The sequence below is a fragment of the Rhododendron vialii genome, chromosome 12a, assembly GCF_030253575.1.
Source record: "Rhododendron vialii isolate Sample 1 chromosome 12a, ASM3025357v1".
In the NCBI taxonomy this organism is placed as follows: domain Eukaryota; kingdom Viridiplantae; phylum Streptophyta; class Magnoliopsida; order Ericales; family Ericaceae; genus Rhododendron; species Rhododendron vialii.
This window is the reverse complement of record NC_080568.1, coordinates 18,669,417-18,690,913: the sequence shown is the minus strand read 5'-3', so window position 1 is coordinate 18,690,913 and position 21,497 is coordinate 18,669,417. Positions and strand designations below refer to the sequence as shown.

General features: G+C 38.8%; 2 protein-coding genes across 2 annotated transcripts; one reads left to right on the top strand and one right to left on the bottom strand.

Moving 5' to 3' along the window:
* Positions 1-4,430: 4,430 nt before the first annotated feature.
* On the bottom strand, positions 4,431-5,210 carry LOC131309523 (uncharacterized). Its single transcript, XM_058336142.1, has 2 exons — positions 4,893-5,210; positions 4,431-4,784 (listed from the first exon to the last, which is right to left on the bottom strand). Exons 1-2 carry the CDS (start codon positions 5,208-5,210, stop codon positions 4,431-4,433), a joined length of 672 nt encoding a protein of 223 aa, XP_058192125.1.
* A 1,115-nt stretch (positions 5,211-6,325) lies between these two features.
* LOC131310071 (mannosyl-oligosaccharide glucosidase GCS1-like) lies at positions 6,326-20,405 on the top strand. Its single transcript, XM_058336869.1, has 22 exons — positions 6,326-6,716; positions 7,477-7,550; positions 7,622-7,873; positions 8,884-9,058; positions 9,631-9,717; positions 9,978-10,046; positions 10,151-10,250; positions 11,134-11,216; positions 12,404-12,511; positions 14,624-14,745; positions 14,887-14,994; positions 15,083-15,156; positions 16,190-16,315; positions 17,260-17,327; positions 18,311-18,460; positions 18,538-18,588; positions 18,826-18,882; positions 19,100-19,249; positions 19,394-19,485; positions 19,635-19,744; positions 19,832-19,895; positions 19,979-20,405. Exons 1-22 carry the CDS (start codon positions 6,414-6,416, stop codon positions 20,121-20,123), a joined length of 2,568 nt encoding a protein of 855 aa, XP_058192852.1. The 5' UTR covers positions 6,326-6,413; the 3' UTR covers positions 20,124-20,405.
* The last annotated feature ends 1,092 nt before the right edge of the window (positions 20,406-21,497 follow it).

The following is a 21,497-nucleotide window of genomic DNA, read 5'->3' as shown; positions in this document are numbered from 1 at the left end:
CGAAAGATTCATTGACCAATCGATCACTTTGGGCCCTCGTCGTAGCTTAGAAAAGTGTAGAATTAAATGGTTAGGATACTCGTACATTATTTTACGCTTTTGGTTGATTAAAGTAAATGTTGTGGTATGTCTCAATGATCGATATAGACTTGTTAAGCGTTATAACATAAAGTGATAATTGGTGAATTGAGAAATGTACTATGGAGGCGTTATTGAGTATCGTAGGCCATCAAGTATATCGTAGGGTACATAGTTGATCGATGGGGGTTTTCCTAGCGGTCCGGGTGAGAATATGGTTATAAAGACCCGTAAATTTATAAAATCTATTGAAATATTTTGTAAGAAATAAAAGGAGGAAATTGATTTGAGTAATTGAGAATTGGGGCTAATGTGATAAAATGTTGCATTTGAGGGGTAAATATGTGAGGTGTGCATATAAGTGTGTGGGGTGAGAGGCAGGGAATTCATTTTCCCTTCTCTCCATCTGTCGGCTCTCCCCTTCTTCTCTCGGTCTCTCCCTCTCTCTCTCACTCACTCCCACTCCCACTCGGACTCCACCCAAATCACCCAAAACCCCCACAAAACAACCTCAAATCCTTCACCCGTTCGCGTATTTCAGTCCGTATATCGCCGGTTTGAGCTCGATGGAGGCGTAATCCTTTCGTTTTCAAAGTTTGGAGTTAGGGTTTGGAAAATCATTCAAATTCGTTCTTCAATCTTGAGGTAGGGAGTTCTAACTTTCAATATATGTTTATGACTTGTTTATTGTAGCTTGATTGGTGTCTTTGATCGTTGTTGTTGTTGAAGTTGTTGTTGTCGAGAAACCCATGAAAATCTGCAGAAATTCTACTCGAACAACCTTTGTTATCGATACCTTAGCCTTTGTTATCGATACCTTTGTGTTCAAAAACCCAGAAAATCACTTGTTATCGATACCATTTGCCATTGTTATCGATACCCTTGCATCTGGAACCATTTTTGACCAAATGGTATCAATACCTTTGTGTTAGGTATCGATACCTGTTGCTTATCTCCAGTTTTCATTGATTTGCTTCATTTTTCACCGTTTTGGTTTTTAATCACTTCCAACCTACCCAAACACTTCCCGAATAATCCCTTAACTTGATTACTCATACCTAATGACTTCGTTGAATGTACCCATGACCTTAATGCTCATTCGAACTAGATTTTACGAAAATCGTTTTAGAAATCAAAGTTGGATTTGAACGGTACGGACTAGTTGGAAAAAGGATTTCGAAACTTCACGGACACGACGAGAACATTTCAGGACTCATCAACGGGTGAGTGCCTGGCAAAGGACTTCGGGGTTCTTTAACAAGCCCGGCAGGAGCTATATGCTCATGTTTTATACTTCAGGACCTCCCATCAGGTAAGGTGCCTGGCAGAGGACTTCGGGGTTCTTTAACAAGCCCGGCAGGAGCTTCGGCTCAAGACACTTGTACGAAAAACACTTGGACACATGGTGCTTGAAAGGTTACTCATTGAGTCATGCAGTTAGTACTGAACTAAAATATTGGATTTTGAATTGTTGTTGTTTACCCATTCATCAAGACTTGTTGTCTTGTTCATCATGTGATCACTCCTACGTTTCATTTGCATACATTGTTAGATTAGAGCTTTCTACTAGGCTAGTGTAGCTCAAATCTTACATTATCTTTCAGGTACTAACCCAGGGCAGTAGCATCATGATTGGAGTGCATGGAAGTGGATATTCTTTTGAAAGCTAACATTGAAGGGTTATTTAGCCATCTTTGTAAATCTATTTTTGGAAGATGTCTTTGTAACACTATTTGTAAATCTTTTGACTAAGGAATATTGTAAGTTCTTAACTCTCTTTTGACATTCGGTAATTATGACGATTTGGGCCTCGGAGCCAAAGATGTAACCCCATGGAAACGTTAACCTATTTTGGGGTATCGTACAGATAATTGTGAGGTTTTATTTATGAAAATCCTTTATCATTATGTTTAAAATCGAGGGTGTGACAATGGTAACCCGTATCCTCGTGCCTTGTCTCGTTGACCTTCCTAGGTTCCTTTGGCACCCAATCTATAAGATTCTCGTTTAGAACCTAGCGGGTGGTGTGTCAGGGAGTCGTTGTGGGATCGGTACGTGACGTAGGGCGTCGTGATAGACTTTGAGGGATTACGTGAACCTAAGGTATTTAATAATGTACAAAAGGACATGTTAGTGAGTTTATAATACATTGAATGATGACGAATGATAGACTGTGACCTTGGGAAGTGTTGTCATGTTGTATTCGGATTGTTAATGCTTATGTGTTTGTGTGAGTTGTGAACTTTGAATTGAGGGTCCTGCAACGTAAGGCGTGGTAATGTGGAGACCAGGTGGAGAGAATTCACTATAAAGCAAGGTGTGGTAATACAGTTGAATGTCTCGCATGATGAAGGAAGTTATGACTGATTGTTGAAGTTTACGCTGTTGCTTGGGCCGTGTATTGCTTGAGATTGTAATTGTGGAAAAAGGGAAACAAAAAAGAAAGGAACTTGGTTTTGGAAAAATGATTTTTATGAAAAATCCTCCGGCTATTCTTGAGCAAATCAACGGTTTTCGGTATTCGTGCGCAGAATCAACGGACTCCGGCTTTTCAAACTCGAATCAACGGAGCTTGACCCGTAGAGGTCGAGAGTATTTTTCAAAATTATTTTGAAAATCAAAAAAGAAATGTTTCCTTTTATGAAAAAGAGGTTTGATGATAAATGGTAAAGGATGAGAAAGTTAATAGTGGCAATCATTTGAGGAAACTTAAATGGTTTGAGAAACTGTCGTGGGTTATTTAGATGGATGTATATTTAATGCTACTTCTAGCTTGATGTATGAATGGTTAGGGATAGCTATAAGACGTATAGAATCCCATAGTCGTAGTTTGTCGGTTCTTCGTGATATTCCATTGTATCTCTTGCCCACTTATTGGAAACCATTCACTCTTATTGCATGTTTCATCGCATTTACATATAGCTTGAGTATAGAAATTCCTACTGGACTAGTGTAGCTCAACCTATCATTTTCAAGTATGATGCATGTCACTGTCATGGAATGCTTATAGAGCATGCAGATGTATGAGTTAAAGCTATTTTTGGAGAGTACTTTATTATCCTTGTAAACTAAACCACCTTGTTATGTATTTTCTATTTTGGATCGTCGTATTTGTGGCCAAGTTTGTAAAACTTGGGTTCCATATTGTATTTTGGGGTATCGTATGTACTATTGTGAGGATTTTGTATTTCAAATAATATTGTTATTTATGTTAAAAATCGAGGGCGTGACAGATTGAAACGACCAACTAGTATAAAAGCAAATCTCGAGTCACAAAAGAAGGCCATTGAGGATGTCAAGTTTGATCAAATGGTTGCCAACCAGAGTAAACTAATTGATATCTTGACAGGAATGTCCTCCCAAAGTATTGAACGAGACCAACAAAAGTTTGTCGATCATCAAATGAAGGCTCAATATAGGGAGGCACATCTACACCACTTAGCGGCAATTAATGAAATGGAGAAAAGGAAGGAGGATCATGACACAATGTCAATGGACATGTCCAAATTAACTCCTATCTAGAAAGCCTACTACGAGAGACTTCAACAACAAATCATTGCTCGAAATGGGACACAATGAGTATAAAAACCAATGTTGAATATTGTGTAATATGCGCCTTAGTTATTGCTCGTGTCTTTTTGGAAGTAGCAATATAACTTCATTATTTCAGCTTTAATGTTGGGATCTATGACAATGAGACTTAAAAAAGATAGTTAAAAGTCTCTGTATGATCATTTGTTTAATGTAATTTCCATTTGACCATCCTTCGAATATGTTTCAGCTCTGATAGATTTCTTATTGTTCCAAACGGATAACTAAAGCTTTTGAAAAAAGTAAGGAGTTACATGCTCAATTGAAGCTTCCAATTGTGATGGACAAAAATCCTTTTGATGGTTAATCAAAAGTGATATTCATAGGCATAAACATAAAACAATACTTAGACTAAACTTTCACCATTTGAAGCAATGTGGCACATATAAAACCACCAAATTCTTCACCTATGCAAGACTTAGCTTCCACATAGCAGCAAAAAAGAGGATGAGACAGTAGCAGTAAAAAGGAAGTATACCATGATACAAAAAACATCTACAATGGCAAACAAAGCTACATTTCTCCATGACGTTGCCTAAGATGCTTGACTAAGTCCTTGCGCAGAGCGTGATGGGCATCCTTGTTTCTAATTCCAACACAGAGAGACATAAAGGATTCAAAGTTATAATCAAGCTTTCGCGAAATAGCTACTATTTGGTTCTTTTCCTTTCTTGTGTAATTAAAATCTTTGTAACGACCCCTAGTCCTTAACGATCATATTGTGCAAAATAATACATGTCTTTATGATGTCCCCAAGCATGTTATGATCCCAAAACCTTGTTGGTCTTTGCACAATTGCAAATCAAGCTTGAAGAACCCCAAATACCCACTCCACATTCTTTCTCACCGACTCTTGCATTTTCAAAAAGTGTTATTTTTTTGCCATTAGGGAGATGAAATAGTTTGAACAATTGTCGCCCATTGAGGATATATGCCATCAGCCAAATAGTAACCCATGTTGTAGTATGTCCATTGATAGAGTAGTTAGCGGGAGGAGCTCGCCCTTGGACAAGTTCATCGAAAAGAAGAGAACAATCTAAGACATTGCAGTCATTGTGGGATCCCGGCATTCCAAAAAAGGCATGCCAAATCCACAAGTCATAAGAAGCTAACGGCTTCCAAAATTATTGTTGACTTTTTTTATGACCGATATATGCGCCTTTCCATGCCATTGGGCAATTCTTCCACTCCCAATGCATGCAGTCCAAACTTCCCAACATTACGGGAAATCCGCAAGCCTCACCAATAGCAAGCAATCTACTAACATCATCTACCGTTGAAGATCTTAAATACACATCACCATATATTTCGATAATTGCCCGACAAAAATGTTCGAAGCATTCAATCGTAGTGCATTGTCTTAAACGCAAGTAATCACCATTTGCATTAGCTGGCATTCCGTAGGCAAGCATTCGCATTGAGGATGTCATTTTTTGAATAGAGGACGGTCCACTTACTTGGCACGCATCTACTTTCTGAACAAAATAGGGATTGTGGCCTTCAATAGCTTCAAGATTTCGCATAAATAGCTCACACCTCATCCGAAAGCGTCTACGAAATACTTCAGGCGGGAAAACGGGATTATCAGCAAAATAATCAGCAAATACTCGATCATGGCCCCATGCTCTTTAGCGTCGGTAATATGGACGTCCCGGAACAAAGCCACCCCACTGCTTGCGTTTTCTTGTACTCTTAACATTTCTAGCATTAAGGTATGATTTGCCTTATAATGACCTATAAGTGTGGTTATGGTTGTATCTTCATCATCATCAGAAGAAGAGGATGAGGATGATTATGGGAAAAAAAAGCAAGTGCTGAACTTTTCGAAGGCTCCATAAGGTACTTGATCTGGTATGGTGTTTAATTCATTTTTTCTGGAATTGGATGAGATTTGCCTGGTCTTGAAATTGGAGAAATTGGATGGAATGAAGTGGAGGGGAGAAGGGGGGAAAACTAGAGGGAAACGAAATAAAGGAAAAACATATAGGGAAATGGAGTGGAGGGAAAACATACAAAATAACAAATTTGGGTAAAAGTATGGGCTTAGCATTGGAGAGGGTTTACCCAAATGGAGCTTTGGATCCAAATTTGGAGAAAAAAATGGGTAAGGATTGAAGATGCTCGTATATATTGTCACGTAAAATAAGAGAGACAAGTGACATTTCAGTAACTCCAGGGGAGGTCATCGCGTTTGTAAAAAGCCTGAAATTTCTCTCTCTCTCGCGACCAGTGCTCACTAGAGGTGTGCACAGGTTAGACTGGTCGGTTATCGAATTTTTGGGACTCGAACCAGTGCTCAGTCTAGGGGTGTGCACAGGTCGGACAAGTCAGGTTCAACCCCGAACCCGACCCGACTGGTCGGTTATCGAATTTTTAGGACCCGAACCCGAACCGAAGGAGGGGATACCCGTCCGCGTAACCGATTTTTTTGGTCGGGTCGGATCCGACCAAAAATCGAAGTAAACTATATGAATTCGTGCCTTTTGGTCGGGTCGGGTAAGAAAAAACAGCACCCCGAGCCCTTAACCGAAAAACTGATTTTTTTGGAAAAGTGTACCCGTACCCGACCGAATCATGTGTTCGGCCCCGCCCGAAACCTTTCGGGTCGGGTCGGGCGAGGCTCGGGTTTTTTGCACACCCCTGAGTTGAGTGAGGCGGCCCGACTCACCTCACTGCTCACCATCTGAGAGCTTTCAGATGATCACTGCGGAAAGGTCTCCGCATCCATAAACCTTAATCTGAAAATGACTGGAAGTGGCCGGCGAAGCGCTCGGAGCCGAATCAAATCCTCCACAGACAGCGGCGATGATCGCTCTCTCCGTATCGAAAAACCAATACCCCATCCCCAATATCGAAGGGACAGAAGCAGAGACCACAGTCTCATTCGTATCCCAAGCGTCAATCTCAAAGCTCTTCTAGGGTTCGGCATCGTCCTGTTTCTGCTCGTCTTGTTTCTGATTCACCATCTTATTAATCCCGTCGAAGGACCTCAGACGCCCAGGGTCGTCACCCCTTTCCCTGCCCCAAAAATCATGGATCTTCCTCAGGTGAAACTCTTATATGTTTGTATATGTGACTATGTCTACAATTCAGTTGTCCGGGCCAGGATATGCGACTAATCCCGAGAATCAATCCCACCGTCTACCAGTTGGAGCCCAATTAAAGTCGGGGTAAATTCGGGAGCAGAGCCATAAATTTTGGTTAATGTGGTGAAAAATCAGATCCATATGCAAAATATTATTCCTATTTACTAATTTGAAAAAATATATAGTAAGAGGTTAATTGTAAGTAGATATACACTGATAATCTGAGTTTGCTTTATAATTGGTTCCAAAGACTTGTAGTTTTAAAACAATTCGTAATAGCCTCATTAATAGTACTATCGACTCTAGAGAAAACGAGAAGGCATGTGATTTCTAAACATTTAAAGTAAGTTGGGGCAATTTTCAATTTTTTTTGTGGGGTCGAAATGGCAAAATTTTACTCCAAACTATCAAAAATCCTTGTGGAAAATGAAAGTGAGTGGGGTCAAGTGACCGCATTTGTCCCTACATCCCTCCGCCTTTAGGTAAGTCCCCTTATGGACTGCTGGCCCCTAAGGAGTTGGTAATAGTTGAGAGGTTTTGAACATGAGACCTTAGGTGGGAGCGAACCCCTAAGTCCAGGCCTTTTACCATCAGGCTAACCCTTGGCCCCTTAAGTTTCACACACACACACACACACACACATTATGGAAATATTCGTATACACGTATATTGTATTCATATTTTCCTTGCTCACCAATTTGGATGAATGAATCTGTTGTAGTTTCAAGGTGGGCACAAGGAGAGCTTGTATTGGGGAACTTATCGCCCTAATGTTTATCTCGGGATTCGTGCAAGGTAATTCGACTGCCATTGGGCTAAACTTGTCAATGGCTTGGTCTCTTGTAGTTAACATTCATAGTTATCAGGACTCCCCAGTCTTTGGTTGCTGGATTGATGTGGACTGGTGTCAAGGATGGAAGATTTTCCATGCGTCATGTCTGTCAAGATGCAGACGAGTTGAAGAAATACGGTTGGATGCGTCACAATGGCCGGGACTATGGACATCAGGAGCTAGTTGACCAAGATATGACCTTGATGACAAGTTTTTTTAAATCCAAAGAGGATGGCAGTGGCTATGGAGGGGACTGGACAGTTCGAATTGATGTGCGAAATGAGAAGTAAATATCTACACATCTTACTGCACTTTGGTTTTATCAAATGCATCTATAAGCTTGTTTCTTTTTGGTGGACATATACCTAAAGTTGGAGAGTTTCTACAGAACTTTCCTAGAGGATAATAGCATGTGAATGTGAGGTGGATTATAAGAAGTCTGTGTTTGTTAGTCTTGATTACATCCATACACTCCTCATTTGACCATCTTAGAGGAGTCAATCATTATCCTTTGTTATGTTTTTACATCTATTTATGGTTTTCCTGGTTTTTGTTTTATATGCTAGATTTGTTCGGAAGAATTGGTTAGTATTTTGGTTTTAGCAGTTCGGGCATTAAGCTCGTGCTTTTTGTTTTGAACTTTTACGGAGTGTGAATGGTCCTCATACTAATGTGTTAAATACTTTTTCTCATTTTTACGGATAACTATTAAGGGGGAGGGGGGGTTTGGTAAAGTTTCTTGCGGATCTCTCTATTGGTGGAGTAACAGTTACACATAAGCAAAAAATTGATTGGTGTTAATTAACTGGATTATACAAATGAAAACAGGGATCATAGGAAAATGTCTTGTTCCTTTTCACTCTATTTGATTGTTGCACATCCAAACAATATGGAAATCCCACCCCCTCCTAGAAAGTGTGAACACATCAATTTAATGGGAAGCAATCAACTGTTTCAAGCTTGGAAATTTTCTTATCTTGGGATTCTTTATTTGGTGGAAATAATTGGTTGTTTGCGAATTTAGGAGTAAACAATCGTGGCCCAGGAGGCTCCTTCTAGATTTGTGCCTCATCTTGGACTCGAGGAGGTTTATCAATTTTTCAATTGTCTTTAAATGTTCTGTAGCAATTGGTGATCACATTTCCTCTTCTCGTAATCCAAGTTATTATTAAATTATTTTATTATTGTAACATCCTATGTTTTTCTGAATCCTGATTATCTTCTATTTTTTATTGCAAGTTTTGGAAGTGAATGGCTTATTGTTCTCGTCATTCTTGTTTCTTATGTCATTTGCAGTTCCAAACTTAGTGAGGACTTGCAGCAAACTGCCCACCTTTTCTTTTATCTCGCTGATGAAGATAGGAATGCTTTAAGTCTGAGTCGAGATCTCTTGGACATTCATGATAATTCTCTCCTAGCTTTCGGATCACGAAAAGACATTGGCAGTTGGCATCTACATTTAGCATCAATGGTATGTTGGCAGATAGATGCACTGTAATCTTTGTTGTGAAAGTGGCATTAAGGATGTGACTTGGGTTTCCAGATTTTGAGTAAGAACTGAGCTTTCCTTGGTCAGAATATCTGTCAAGCAGCTTGTGCGCCCGCTTCTCTGTTGTCTCAACTGTTTCTGTAACTTTATAAACACATAAATAAAGTAGATTCTGAAGTTTTGTATAGCTTGCCTCCTCTGTTTGTTAATATAGCATGGAAGTATTCTCTAGCATCTTCTGGAATGGCGCATAGACAAGCTTAAAGCTTCCTCCAACTTTTTTTTAGATCACACATTCTTGCTGTTACTCACTTTTTCCTTGTTGCTAAACTTTAAACTATCTGCAGCAGTCCTGAAGTAGTGTAGGTTTTCAGACTTGCGCAAATTGCATAAAATGGCTGCCCTGTTTGCATTTTTTGGTTCTTTTGTGTAGGATTTTAAAACTATGTCGCCCACACCACTTGATTACTCAAGCATCCTTGTGCTCGTCCATGTTTATATACTTCTGACCCCAATAATATTCTGAATTCAACTATCAAACCAATCTCTCGCAGGATGATTTGGAAGTCCATTATTCTGGCTTCAAGACACCTCATATACACAATCTATCAGATCTTGTCCAGCAAAATCTTGGAGCCCAAGTATGTGTAAATTGAGATTCAGTTGTTTGTCATAATTCTCCATGCTAATCCTTGTTGACTTATTCCATGGGCGAAATGTTCATGTGATTCATTTGCTTGCATGTTCCGTGTCGCAATCTTATTTCTGTTTCACCTGGCAACCCCAAGTAATTAGCATAAAGGGGCGTTAAGTTCATTGTGTTTCTTCTTTGAGTTTTGCATGATTATTTCATTTATGATGCTTGTGTGAATGTGAGTGCTTGTGCTTCCTGTCTCTTTAGGTGAGAAAGTTTGGTCGTTTGCAGCTCTCAGACACATCCGATGATTCTTCAAACATTTTAGTATTTCAGGTAGGCTGTCAGGGAGGTAATAGTTGACTTGAGTTCAAGCATATGGTTGCTGTTCTCAGGTTTTATTTCTTCCTACCTCACATGGTTTTCTGATTCTTATGCAGATATCAGGTAGCATTCCTTTCAGAGCCGACATAGCTTTTGTATCTGGAACTGACTTAGGAGGAAATTCAAGACTTAAAGACCGTCTCAACAGCCTTACAGGTATCTCGTTTCTATGTTTCTCTGTCTTGAGTAAAAGAAAATTTTGGTTTATTATTACAATTGTGCCCTAGCTCTATGGAGCTTTAACTAGCGGGAACTAGCCTCTCCAACTAAAATATGGTTTTGCCGAAGAAGACTAAGATTTGATTGGTTTTGCATGTCTAAGCAACATTTGGAGTCAATAGCTCACTTTCCTTGGACTGTTCAGTGACTTGGGATCTTTGTTACATGAGTCCTATATTGGTTTAGTGTGTTTCGGGTGTTTTTGGGAGGGGTGATGGAGCTTCTTCTTTGCTGGAAGGGGCGAGAGTGGGTAGGAGGGTAGGAAGATTTGGGTGATGTGTGAGGGAGATGTATCATTGTGATCAAGAGTCCTTTCTATAGATTGAGGAGTTATTTTAGGATATAAGAAAGGATCAACAAATTTCAGGATTGAAATGGAAGTGTGTGTTAATTGTGCTCTTAGAAGAAGTGATCAAGATGGGTGCACCGTGATCAAGATTTTTGGTTAATAGGTGATGTGATGGTCTCAATGCCATTGACTAGAAGTCAGCATATCGGTACCTTCTACTGACCATTCATTCCCTTCAACAGAGTTCCCTGGTTTATTAACACTGAATCTTGTCTAAAGTCTAAACTTTCCACTGTTTGGGCGCCTGAAATATCTGCTGAATGTGGGATCTTATTAGGGATTGCTTGAAATTGAACTGTTAATTGATGTATTCCTTTGCAATAAAAATCCATTTTGTATGGACATGATTGACTTTCCCACACCCCCCCCCCCCCCCCCCCCCCCCCCCCTCCCCCCCCGTCAACTTTAAATATTAGAGGTTCTCTGTTTGGACTGATGAAAACTTGAGATAATTTTCCTTCATGATTTCAGGTACCTTACTGACTACTCGGCTAGATGAGAAGGAAAGAGAATTTGATGAAAAATTCAAAAATTCATTTTCTCTGACCGATGAGGTACCCTTCATATGGATTCTTTTACTCTACTTTACCATCTCTTGTTATGAAACGACACCACATGGATATTTAGGCCTTGTTTGATACGTCATGGCATGTCTCTGATAATTTTGTTGCTTGGAACTAGTCACTTTAAGCTAGACATACTGTTGAATGCAGGAAAATGATGAACTCCTTAGGTACAGGGTCTATATATTATCCGTTTTTGGTGGTCTCATGTGAATACTTAAGTTTTGATTTGCATTGTTCCTTCTTTGTGATTGTTGAAGTTTTCTGTTTTGAATGCTGGTTAAATTGTAAGTAATCATCTTTAATCACAAATTCTCGTGCGACGACTTTGAGATTGTATCGGGGTGTGATTTTTGGTGAAGACACAAACCATATTGGTTGCTTTGTTCTGACCGCATGACTTCTCATTTTCCCTGTTTATAAGTGGCGGTTAATTGGTAATTGTAAGTCTAGTTATCATACAGCTTGACTATATAACGATCGTGAATACCTTTTACAAGGAGTAACATTAGGGTTTTATCTAGTAAGTCAAGAAATAATATCAAGCCATAGTATTTCACATAATTGATTTTACGTTAACTCCTCTTTATGCATTGCTTTATAACCAAAAGCATTCTGCCCAACTTTTAGGTTATTTGGACATTTGTAATGCAAAGCATTGCACATTGAACCAAATACCCTTGAAGTTTTCAGAGGCACTGTTAGAGACACTAGGTGTTGCGGTGACTCTTTAGGTTGTCAATTGCCTGATCATTCAAGAAGAAGAATTAAGGTCCTATTTAATTGGCTGAGGGGATATATTATCCCACTGAATTAATATTGGATAAGTAATCACGCTCGCTGATACCACACATCACTTGGTATTCCATAGCCTCGTTTGTGGGATTGGTTGTCCAACAGATATGCAATTCCTCCAATCCCATAGTCTAATCCATAAATCTAAGATTCTAACAGGCTCTAAAGGGAAAAAAAAAGGTTATTCAAATTTAAGAAGGTAGACCGTACCGGTCCATTTAAAGAACACACTAATAAATAAACACAGGTTTCATGTCTAGCAGTTAAAATAATTGCTGTGACCATTTCATTTTTCTTTAAGTTGCATACTTGCATTCAACTACAGCCAATCTACGTAATTCAGGAAATGAAACTGTTCTGATATTAACATATGTTGTTTTCAGCTTGATTTTGAGTCCATTTCCATTGGTAAGGCTGCTGTTGCCAATTTGATGGGTGGAATTGGCTACTTCTATGGCCAGTCAAAAATCTCATTACCAAAGACCTCTGATGTAAGTTTTATGGATTTGTTCATGATTATCTTAATCACATTCATTTTCTCTGTCTTAGTGACTTTCATTGTAATAAACTACCTCCATGTAATATGATTAACTCTTGCAAATACAAAAGTCTTGGGAATGTTGGGGTTGGTTTACAGGTTACCTATAATAGGTGTATTTGGTTTAGCTTGATCGCCTATATGGTTTAATAGGCTCTGCATGGTTACAAATTAGTGTGAACTTTCGGTTAAGTAACTGTAGGCACAACTAAGTTCATAGACTTGTAATTTTTTCCTGTAATAAAGTTGAAGTGTAAGGCTTTTTAGGGAAAATTTCAAAATACCTCCCAAACATTGGCCTCAATGTCTAATAGACACCCAAACTTTTGAAAACTTCAATTTTACATCTAAAGTATTCCTCCGTTGTTCAATTAGACACCTACTGTCGAAATCTGTTAAATAGTTAATGGTTTTTGCTGACTTGTAATTACCATCTTTTCTTCTTCTTCCTTTCTTTGCCACCTCTCCCCTCCCCTCCCCAAATCCTGACTTGTAATTACCATCTTTTCTTCTTCTTCTTCCTCTCTTTGCCACCTCTCCCCTCCCCAAATCCTAACCCTAACCCTAAAATCTCTAATTCCCTAATCTCAGTAGTCATATAACAAGAACACTTGAAACCCACTTTCTCTTCTTCACCTTGAATCATTCCGAACTCTTTTAAGCCATGGAAATAAACTTAAAGTCTTTGACATTCCATGGTTATTCGGTTGCGATGACGAACAGTCCTCGCACATATCATGTGATTGGGCTAATTTCTGATGATTGGAGCAGTAACCCACTTGTGAAATCTCTTTGGCATGGGATTGACAGAGAAAATCTCTGAGGGAATTCTTACTTTTCGTGGAATCAAAGAAGTGGCCAACTCGAGAACACCAGGGGCAGGGTGTTTTGAAGCCGAAGTAGTTGGTGAATTTGATGATCACGTAAGAAAACAGCGAGTTAAAGAGGAGAATGATTATTAGGATCCATTCGAGAACTGTGTTGATGAGGATTAAAATCAATCTGTTGGTGTTTGCGTGCAACATGGTTGTGAATTTGTTGGCAGCCATTCTCTCTCTTTGTACATGCAGAAGAGAGAGAGAGGGGTGGAAAACTGCTAAGAAGAAGGGGGTTGATTGTTCAGAGAGAGAGAGAGAGCGATAGACGTGTCACATTGTAAGTGGGATGAGATGCCATGTAAGCATATTTAACGGAGCCCAAACCTCCAAGCCAGGTTGACAGATTTAAAAGGTAGGTGTCTAATTGAATGATGGAGTACTATGTAGCACCGACACTTCAAAAGGGCGCCGTGTCCATGTATTGGACACGGGAACGCGGTGGGGACACGCGGGGACACGTATTGGACACGCCACGTGGCGTGTCCAATAATTTTTAGTATTATTTTTTGATAGGGGACACAGCGGGGACACGTCTAGGGGTCAAAATGTAATATTTTTAAAATTTTTGGGGGTTAATATGAAATTATTCAAAACATTTGGGTTAAACTGTAATTTTTCCTTTGAAATTTTTTTATACATTTTGTGAAATTATTCATATACAATGGTTCATAATTTTTTTTTATATATATATATATATATATTTATTTATTTTATTTATACACGTGGCGTGTCCCCAGCCGTGTCCGTATCCCCATTTTTTTAGAATTGCCGTGTCCGTGTCCGTGTCCGTATCCATATCCGTATCCGTGTTCGTGCTACATAGATGGAGTACTAGTTTAGGTGTAAAATTGATGTTTTCAAAAGTTTGGGTGTCTATTAGACATAGGTCAAAAGTTTGGGGGATATTTTGAAATTTTCCCGGCTTTTTATGCAGAACAAGATTTCAGATATGGTTTCGATATTTGATAAAAGATGATAAGGACTTTTGATTCTTTATTTAGGGCTTCCTGACACATTTACTTTTTTGTTCACAAGCTTTGAGCAGCAAAACCGCATAAAACTCTCGCTATTCCACTTGATTGGTTTATTTAGATGCTTTTACTCTCAAGAAAGAACTTCAATTTGTTGCGCTAGTCATTTTTCTTTGGACATTTTGGAAAAATATCCTGTGCGATGCTATCTTGCAGTTTAAAAGTGGTGAAAGATATATTTCTTACTGGCCAGCTGAACTTTATACAGCTGTTCCCAGCCGACCATTCTTTCCCAGGGGGTTTTTATGGGATGAAGGTTTCCATCAACTACTGATCTGGTTAGTTGCCTGTTACTGCTTGGTCTATATCTGTAGGTTTATAGCAAGTATTTTACATGGAGCTAATTTCCTGCAATTGTCAATCAAGCCGTAGTTTCTTGCTTATTTTGCATGTAAATATTGTTCCATTATATTGAATAGGCGTTGGGATATACAAATATGCTTGGATATTGTTGGACATTGGTTAGACTTGATGAATGTCGAAGGATGGATTCCACGTGAACAAATTTTGGGTGCTGAAGCTTTAAGGTGATTCTAAGTGTCTTGTTTGAGCATGCATTGTGATAAGTTCGGAATAATCTGTCATATTTAATTTTTTAACATTTTTTTCCTACAGTAAGGTCCCTGAGGAATTTGTTCTTCAGCATCCAACAAATGGAAATCCTCCAACTCTATTTTTGGTTCTACGTGGTAAGTTTGCATCTTTTAATAAATTTTTAATTGAAATTTTTTCTTTTTCTTCTGTTAGAAAATCTGATGTTGATGTTGGTTTGCTTAGCCAAGAATTTCCATTTCTCCCAATATGCTTACGAAGAGTATTTTGGTTGGTTATTTACTTCTTTATATTAAGTATCTGAGGGATTATTGCCTTAGATCGCATTACTGTGGAATGTGGATTGTTATCTCCTTGACGTACAAATTAAAGTAGATGAGCCAGATATGACATCACAGGGTTTTAATCTTCTAGATCTAGTGACTGCTTGATTGACGGGTAGTAAGCACTTAATGTCAGGAATTGGTTCATTATTTGGCACAATCGAAAAGCATGTTTCAATGGTGCAGTGTAAAAGCTTCAACGATACCTTATAAAGTAAATAAGGAGAGGTGGATAATGAACTTGAAGATTAAAGTTATTCCTCCTGAGAAGTTAAAGAAATATTTTATTGTAAAGCATGTGGAAAGTGATACTTTAAGTTTTGACTACATCCACATAAAACTAGTAGTTACCCTGCTGGAAACCTTGATCTACATTGTTGGGCCCATTTCTTAACAGATTAAGCTTTTGGGATAATTAGTAACTTAACATGGTATCAGAGCTCAGTTTGGCTCAAGTCTCTCCCTTTTGTATTTGTTCTCAGTTTGCATTCTTATTCTCTCTTCGTATTCTGCTTTGCTCTATCTATGAATATTTGCATATCCACGTGCAAGATGGGGCTTCATATGCATTGTTGGACCCACTTTCTATAGCTTAAGCTTTTGTGACAATTGGTAACTTATCAATTATGTGTACCTGTTCAATGAGATCTTGTCATGTATTTGCACATCTTCCACTTGTTCCTTCATGCATAATTGTCGGTCTTGAAGTTTTGTGATACTAGTTCTCTGTTATTCTAGCTGAGTTGTAGTCAATTTTTTTGGGGATGTTCCCACATTTGATAGAGAAGAGTGGGATCTCGTGTTTGAAGAAATGAGTTAAATCGAAGCTCCAATATTGCTTTTCCAGATTTAGTTTTTGGCATGAAGAAAAATAAGTTTACAGCTGCTGAGAGGGATCAAATTTCTTCCTTCCTTGAACGGGCTTTTGTCCGTCTTGAAGCATGGTTTCAATGGTTTAATACTACGCAATCAGGTAATCTATACTTCTATTTAAACTTTCTTTCTGGGGTCATATGCTAATAATATACTTGTGACAACCTCGTCTATGATGTAGCAAATGTTCACTATTCACAAATGTAGAGATTGTCTCAATATTTTATTTGCAGTGACCTCATCTCTAATTAAACAATAACTGGGCTAACTGCTTCCAGACACTGCATAATGGTCCCTCAACCCTTCTAATTTCCCTATTTTAATATACATAATTTATTTTATGTTGCTAGATTTAGCATGAGTACTTCAGTGTTTTGGAGGAGGCAGCAAATTTGATTGCATTTTTTTCTGAACTGACATTCCTAATTTTCTGTCTGATGGTTGTCTTCCAACATGGCATTGCTAATTTTTCGTCGTGGTTGCTGTTTAATCTTCATTGGATTGATCTAATAGACCACTTCGTGTTTGTTGCATTTGTATTGCATGCACTTGTTTCAGCGAAGGCCGTTGAACTTGTCTGGTATCTCCGGTTATACACATGCTGCCTGTGTAAGATGTATATACGGTAGCACACAACACCTTTTGTCAATGATGCATTGGGTGATTATTTCTTCCATGTGGAGATATCAGTGGACCATCCTACCACCAACCTAGATTTTTTTGCGTTCTAATGAATGTGGCCTCTTTTTCCTCCCTCTAGCCTTCTTGTGATAGGATGTAACTGCCTGTATGTTATTGAATCGTCAACAGTTCTGGATCTTCTGTCTAATACAGACACCTCCATTGACATGTCTAGCCTTTAATACCGAATAGTGGGCAAAAAGTAAGGATTGTTATTCTTCAAGTCAAGCAATTTAAGATCGTTATGGCAATATTGAATCAAACTTGGAAAACACTTCAGTGTTTCTGAGAGAATGAAGATATGTGCTGCAGGTTCCTTATTTCTATGAGTATTTTATTTTTTCTTTGGTGTTTGATAAATAGGTATGGCCACGAGTAGCTATTTTTGGCATGGAAGAGACAATACAACTACCCGAGAATTAAATCCCAAGGTACCACTTTACACGATTATTGTTAAGTCCTGAATATAACAAAAAAGGCTCTTTATTTCTTCGTGAGATTCTGGGTTAGGTGTGGCATCATATGGAATTGAGTTCTCAAGAGGTGGCTTTTATGTTTTTGATTCAAATGTTAGTTGTCGGACATAGGCCTATACATGGTAGGATCTCTTTTCATAACTAAGCTTTCTATAATACGAACAAATGCCCAATGGGGAACCTCCTCTGTGCAGAACCCCCTCTCTACACAGGATAAGACGTCAATCTGCTATGTGAATCATGTTAATCAAGGCACCTGCTCCAACTCACTAAATTTATGGCCTGCCTTTCGTCGTAGACTACCTCTGCCTTACTGGTACTTGCTCCTCATCCAACATTTGGTTGTGTCCACTTTTTCTCCTTGTGTCTCAAGTGCCCTAGATGTTCTAGGTTTCTCTCTTTCTTTCTCTCTTTTCTCCTTGTGGTTTCAAGGCCCCTAATGACTCTAGGTTTCTCTCTTCTCTCTTTCTTTGATCTTCTATGTATTTTGAGAGTGCTTCAAAGACATAAGAACTGCAGTTTCTTTATTTTGTGCAAGTTTCCAGGTTTCATCAGTATGTCCTGGTATTATACGATACACTAGTTTATGTATGACTAAATTCGTGATAAACCTTAAATGGTACCTGAAATTACACCGGTACCAGTACAAACCATTGCAATAACAAAAAACAGTACCTTAGGTGGTATGGTTTTCAGAACCTTGAGTGAGATGGGTCAAGCTCAAATAGTCAAGTACTTGGCTCTCAAGTTCACTCGAAAGGGGCTAGCCATGGAACTAGTAGAAGTGTGTGAATTCTGAGGATTCTAGATCTCCAATCATAGTTTAGTTCATCCATTTATCCTACTTTTCCTTGTTGAATATTGGTTATAAATGGATTTGCTCATCTAACACACCAAAGGGTTGTGCTGCTATATTAACCATTCACTGGAATGTCCAGACACTCTCCTCTGGGTTCGATGACTACCCACGTGCATCACATCCAGGTGATGAAGAACGTCACTTGGATCTTAGATGTTGGATGCTTCTTGCTGCAGATTGCATGTATTCCATCTCAAAGCTTCTTAGGAAGGAAAAAGAACTGGGAAAGGTATGACATTTAGAGTAGACATTTGCATCTCATGTTTCATCTCTTGCCATAAGAAACTCTAAAATGATATGATGCAGGAGTATGGTTCAACAGCCAAGCTACTCTCAGATTTTGCCATTCTAAACCAGGTTTGTGCAAAGCTATTCATATTTCCATTAATTCTTTTTCTTCTAGACCTTTTTTACCTTTTGTTATGGTGATCAGTGCTCTTTTTGTAACATATATTTAGGAAGAGACTGGAAACGGAAAAGTAAAGTATAAAATTACGTGAAGCCTTTACTATAAATAATTTTGGTTCCTACTATGTAAGAATATGTGTTTCAGAAGTTCTGTAAGAGATACATGTTTGCTTAATGTTTTTGCAGATGCACTTTGATGATGCATATGGAGCTTATTTTGATTTTGGAAATCACACAGAAAAGGTGTGCTGCTTGCCTGCTTGTGTATCTGTGTTTCTGGTAGATTATGGTGACTACAGTTGTCGAACTTGTATTCATTAACAACTAGATGATATTCTTGTAGGAAACTGAACCAAATCTAGCATTCACATTTTGTTTGATTACCATCCTAAATCAGAAATGAAGTGACTTTAGCTACTGTCTATATTGCTAATTTTCTAAAAGTGAATCATGGTTTTAGGTTCGTTTGAGTTGGCAAGTAGTAGGGGGAACCAACCATTATGCAAGTCGAGAGCTAGTCCGGGAAGTTTTAGAGAGGCCGAGGTTGAGGTTTGTTCCTCATATTGGCTATGTCAGCCTTTTCCCATTTATGTGGAGGATTCTTCCGCCTGTAAGTTCCATGAAGAAGCTTATCAGGAAATAATTTTTTTCTTAGTCTGAAGTGCTTTTTTTTTTTTTGTCTCCCTTTTCCATTTTATAAGGTTATTTTCAGGAGTTGTTACATGCCATTCACATCTACTAATTGCATGCACAGGATTCATTGATTCTAGAAAAACAGTTGGATCTCATTTCGAACCGGAGCATTTTATGGACTGACTATGGACTGCGTTCTCTTTCCAAAACAAGGTGATCCAATGTATCTTTCATAGTGTATAATCCTGTTGCTGAATTATGAGCTTCTTTATCTATAGATATCACGACATGTTACTTTACTACAAGTTATATTCTTGAACCAGTGGAGAACTTAATTGGTAAATTCCTCTCATATGCCACAGCTCAATGTATATGAAACGCAACACGGAGCATGACCCACCTTATTGGAGAGGTCCTATTTGGATGAACATGAACTACTTGATTCTTTCCTCACTTCACCATTACTCAAAAGGTACAAACAGATACTGTGTTTGTGTGAGGGGGAGAGTGACCTTGTAGTTTCTACTAAAATCTAAACCATCTGCATTGGCTCGTGCAGGAAATGGACCATACAAAGACAAAGCCAAGACCATGTACAGTGATTTGAGGAGCAATTTAATTAGGTACTGTTTGACTTTTTTGTTTCTGAATAATGCCTCGCAACATCACTGTAAAAACCCATTAATGTTCATTTGTAATGTGGCAGAAATATTGTGCGGAATTATCAGCAGACGGGGTATTTTTGGGAGCAGTATGATCAGAAGAAGGGGAAAGGAAAAGGTGCACGTGTATTTACTGGGTGGACATCACTTGTCTTGTTGATCATGGCTGAAGCTTATAGTGAATGGTAGGACTAGTCATTTTTCTGATTTTTCAAGAAAAGAAATGGCAAGATCAAGAGGAATTACAACTGGTAATTTATTGTCCAAGGAAGGAAATAGGAAAGAGGAGAGAGTATGTGCAATAGAGGACGATCTTAACCGTGATAACAGCCGATACTTTCTTTTACTAGAGGGAAGAGTAAAACAGACAAATCGTCCTATTTGCAGTTTCGTACTGTATTAATCTCCCATTGAAATAAGCACTTGTGTTGCAAATGGAGTACATTTTTATAGACATTTAAATTTGTATTCCCCTCCTCTCTCTTGCTGTTCTCACATTAATCACAAAATTTGGAACATTAGCTAGAGGCTGAATTGCCTTCATTGCTTTCTTGGCTTGTGATTCAGCTGATTTGCTTATGTTACGTTACTGTAGTTCAGTACGGATTCAATCCTAACAGAAGATTTGTTTTTTGGAAGGCAAAGAAATTTTATTAATATTTGAAATTGTTCCAAAGATGAACAAGAACAATGAATGATGGCATTATATTCCTAGCGTGAGTCCCAACAAAGTTACAAAGCTCGGAATAATTCTATGTCCATTCAAAACCCAAGGTTAGTAAGAAGCCAACCACGGGAACACCTGTTGAAACAATCCCACTCCTAAACAAAAGATGGATTAGTGCTTAATGGTTTGTATTCTGGGGTTTTAGTGACCCCTCTCCCTGTTTAAGGATTTACCCCTGTACTCTGTATACTCTCTCCATTGATTTTCAGCTTTTGCAATGAAATTGAAATTCCCGTTCTCCAAAAAAGAAAACTGTAGACTTTTTTTTTTTAATCATGAGAAAAGCCAAACAACGGCTACACAGAAACTCTTACATCCGAAACTGAAAGTGACAAAATACTTAAAGTAGAAGGAAAAATAGAACGCCATGATAGAGGTAGGAGCCCCGTCGAAGCAAGGGATGCAACCTCGTCTGCCACTTTGTTCCCAGTCCTTCGAATCCACTGCAGAGTTATACTCCTTTCTTCAGCCATCTCTTTACTATCTTCCACAAGAGCTATGCAATTCCATGGAGGAACCAACTCATTAACACACAGTTCAATGGCCTGTTTACAGTCCGACTCCACCATCAAGCTTTGCCAACCTGGGTCCATTACCATCGCACACGCCAACTGGATAGCCTGCAAACTCCCCCTGGAGAACCGAATCTACCTTGAAGCCTTTAACTGCTCCATCCACAACTTCACCCCTGCAGTTCCTTAGGATTACTGCTGCCATGGCATCCCGCCCCTCGTTGGACACCGCCACATCGCAATGGGCTTTAATATGTCCAACTGGAGGTGGCAACCAACCCTGAACGGCATGGTTTGGAACTTGGTCATCACGACTTTGAAAAA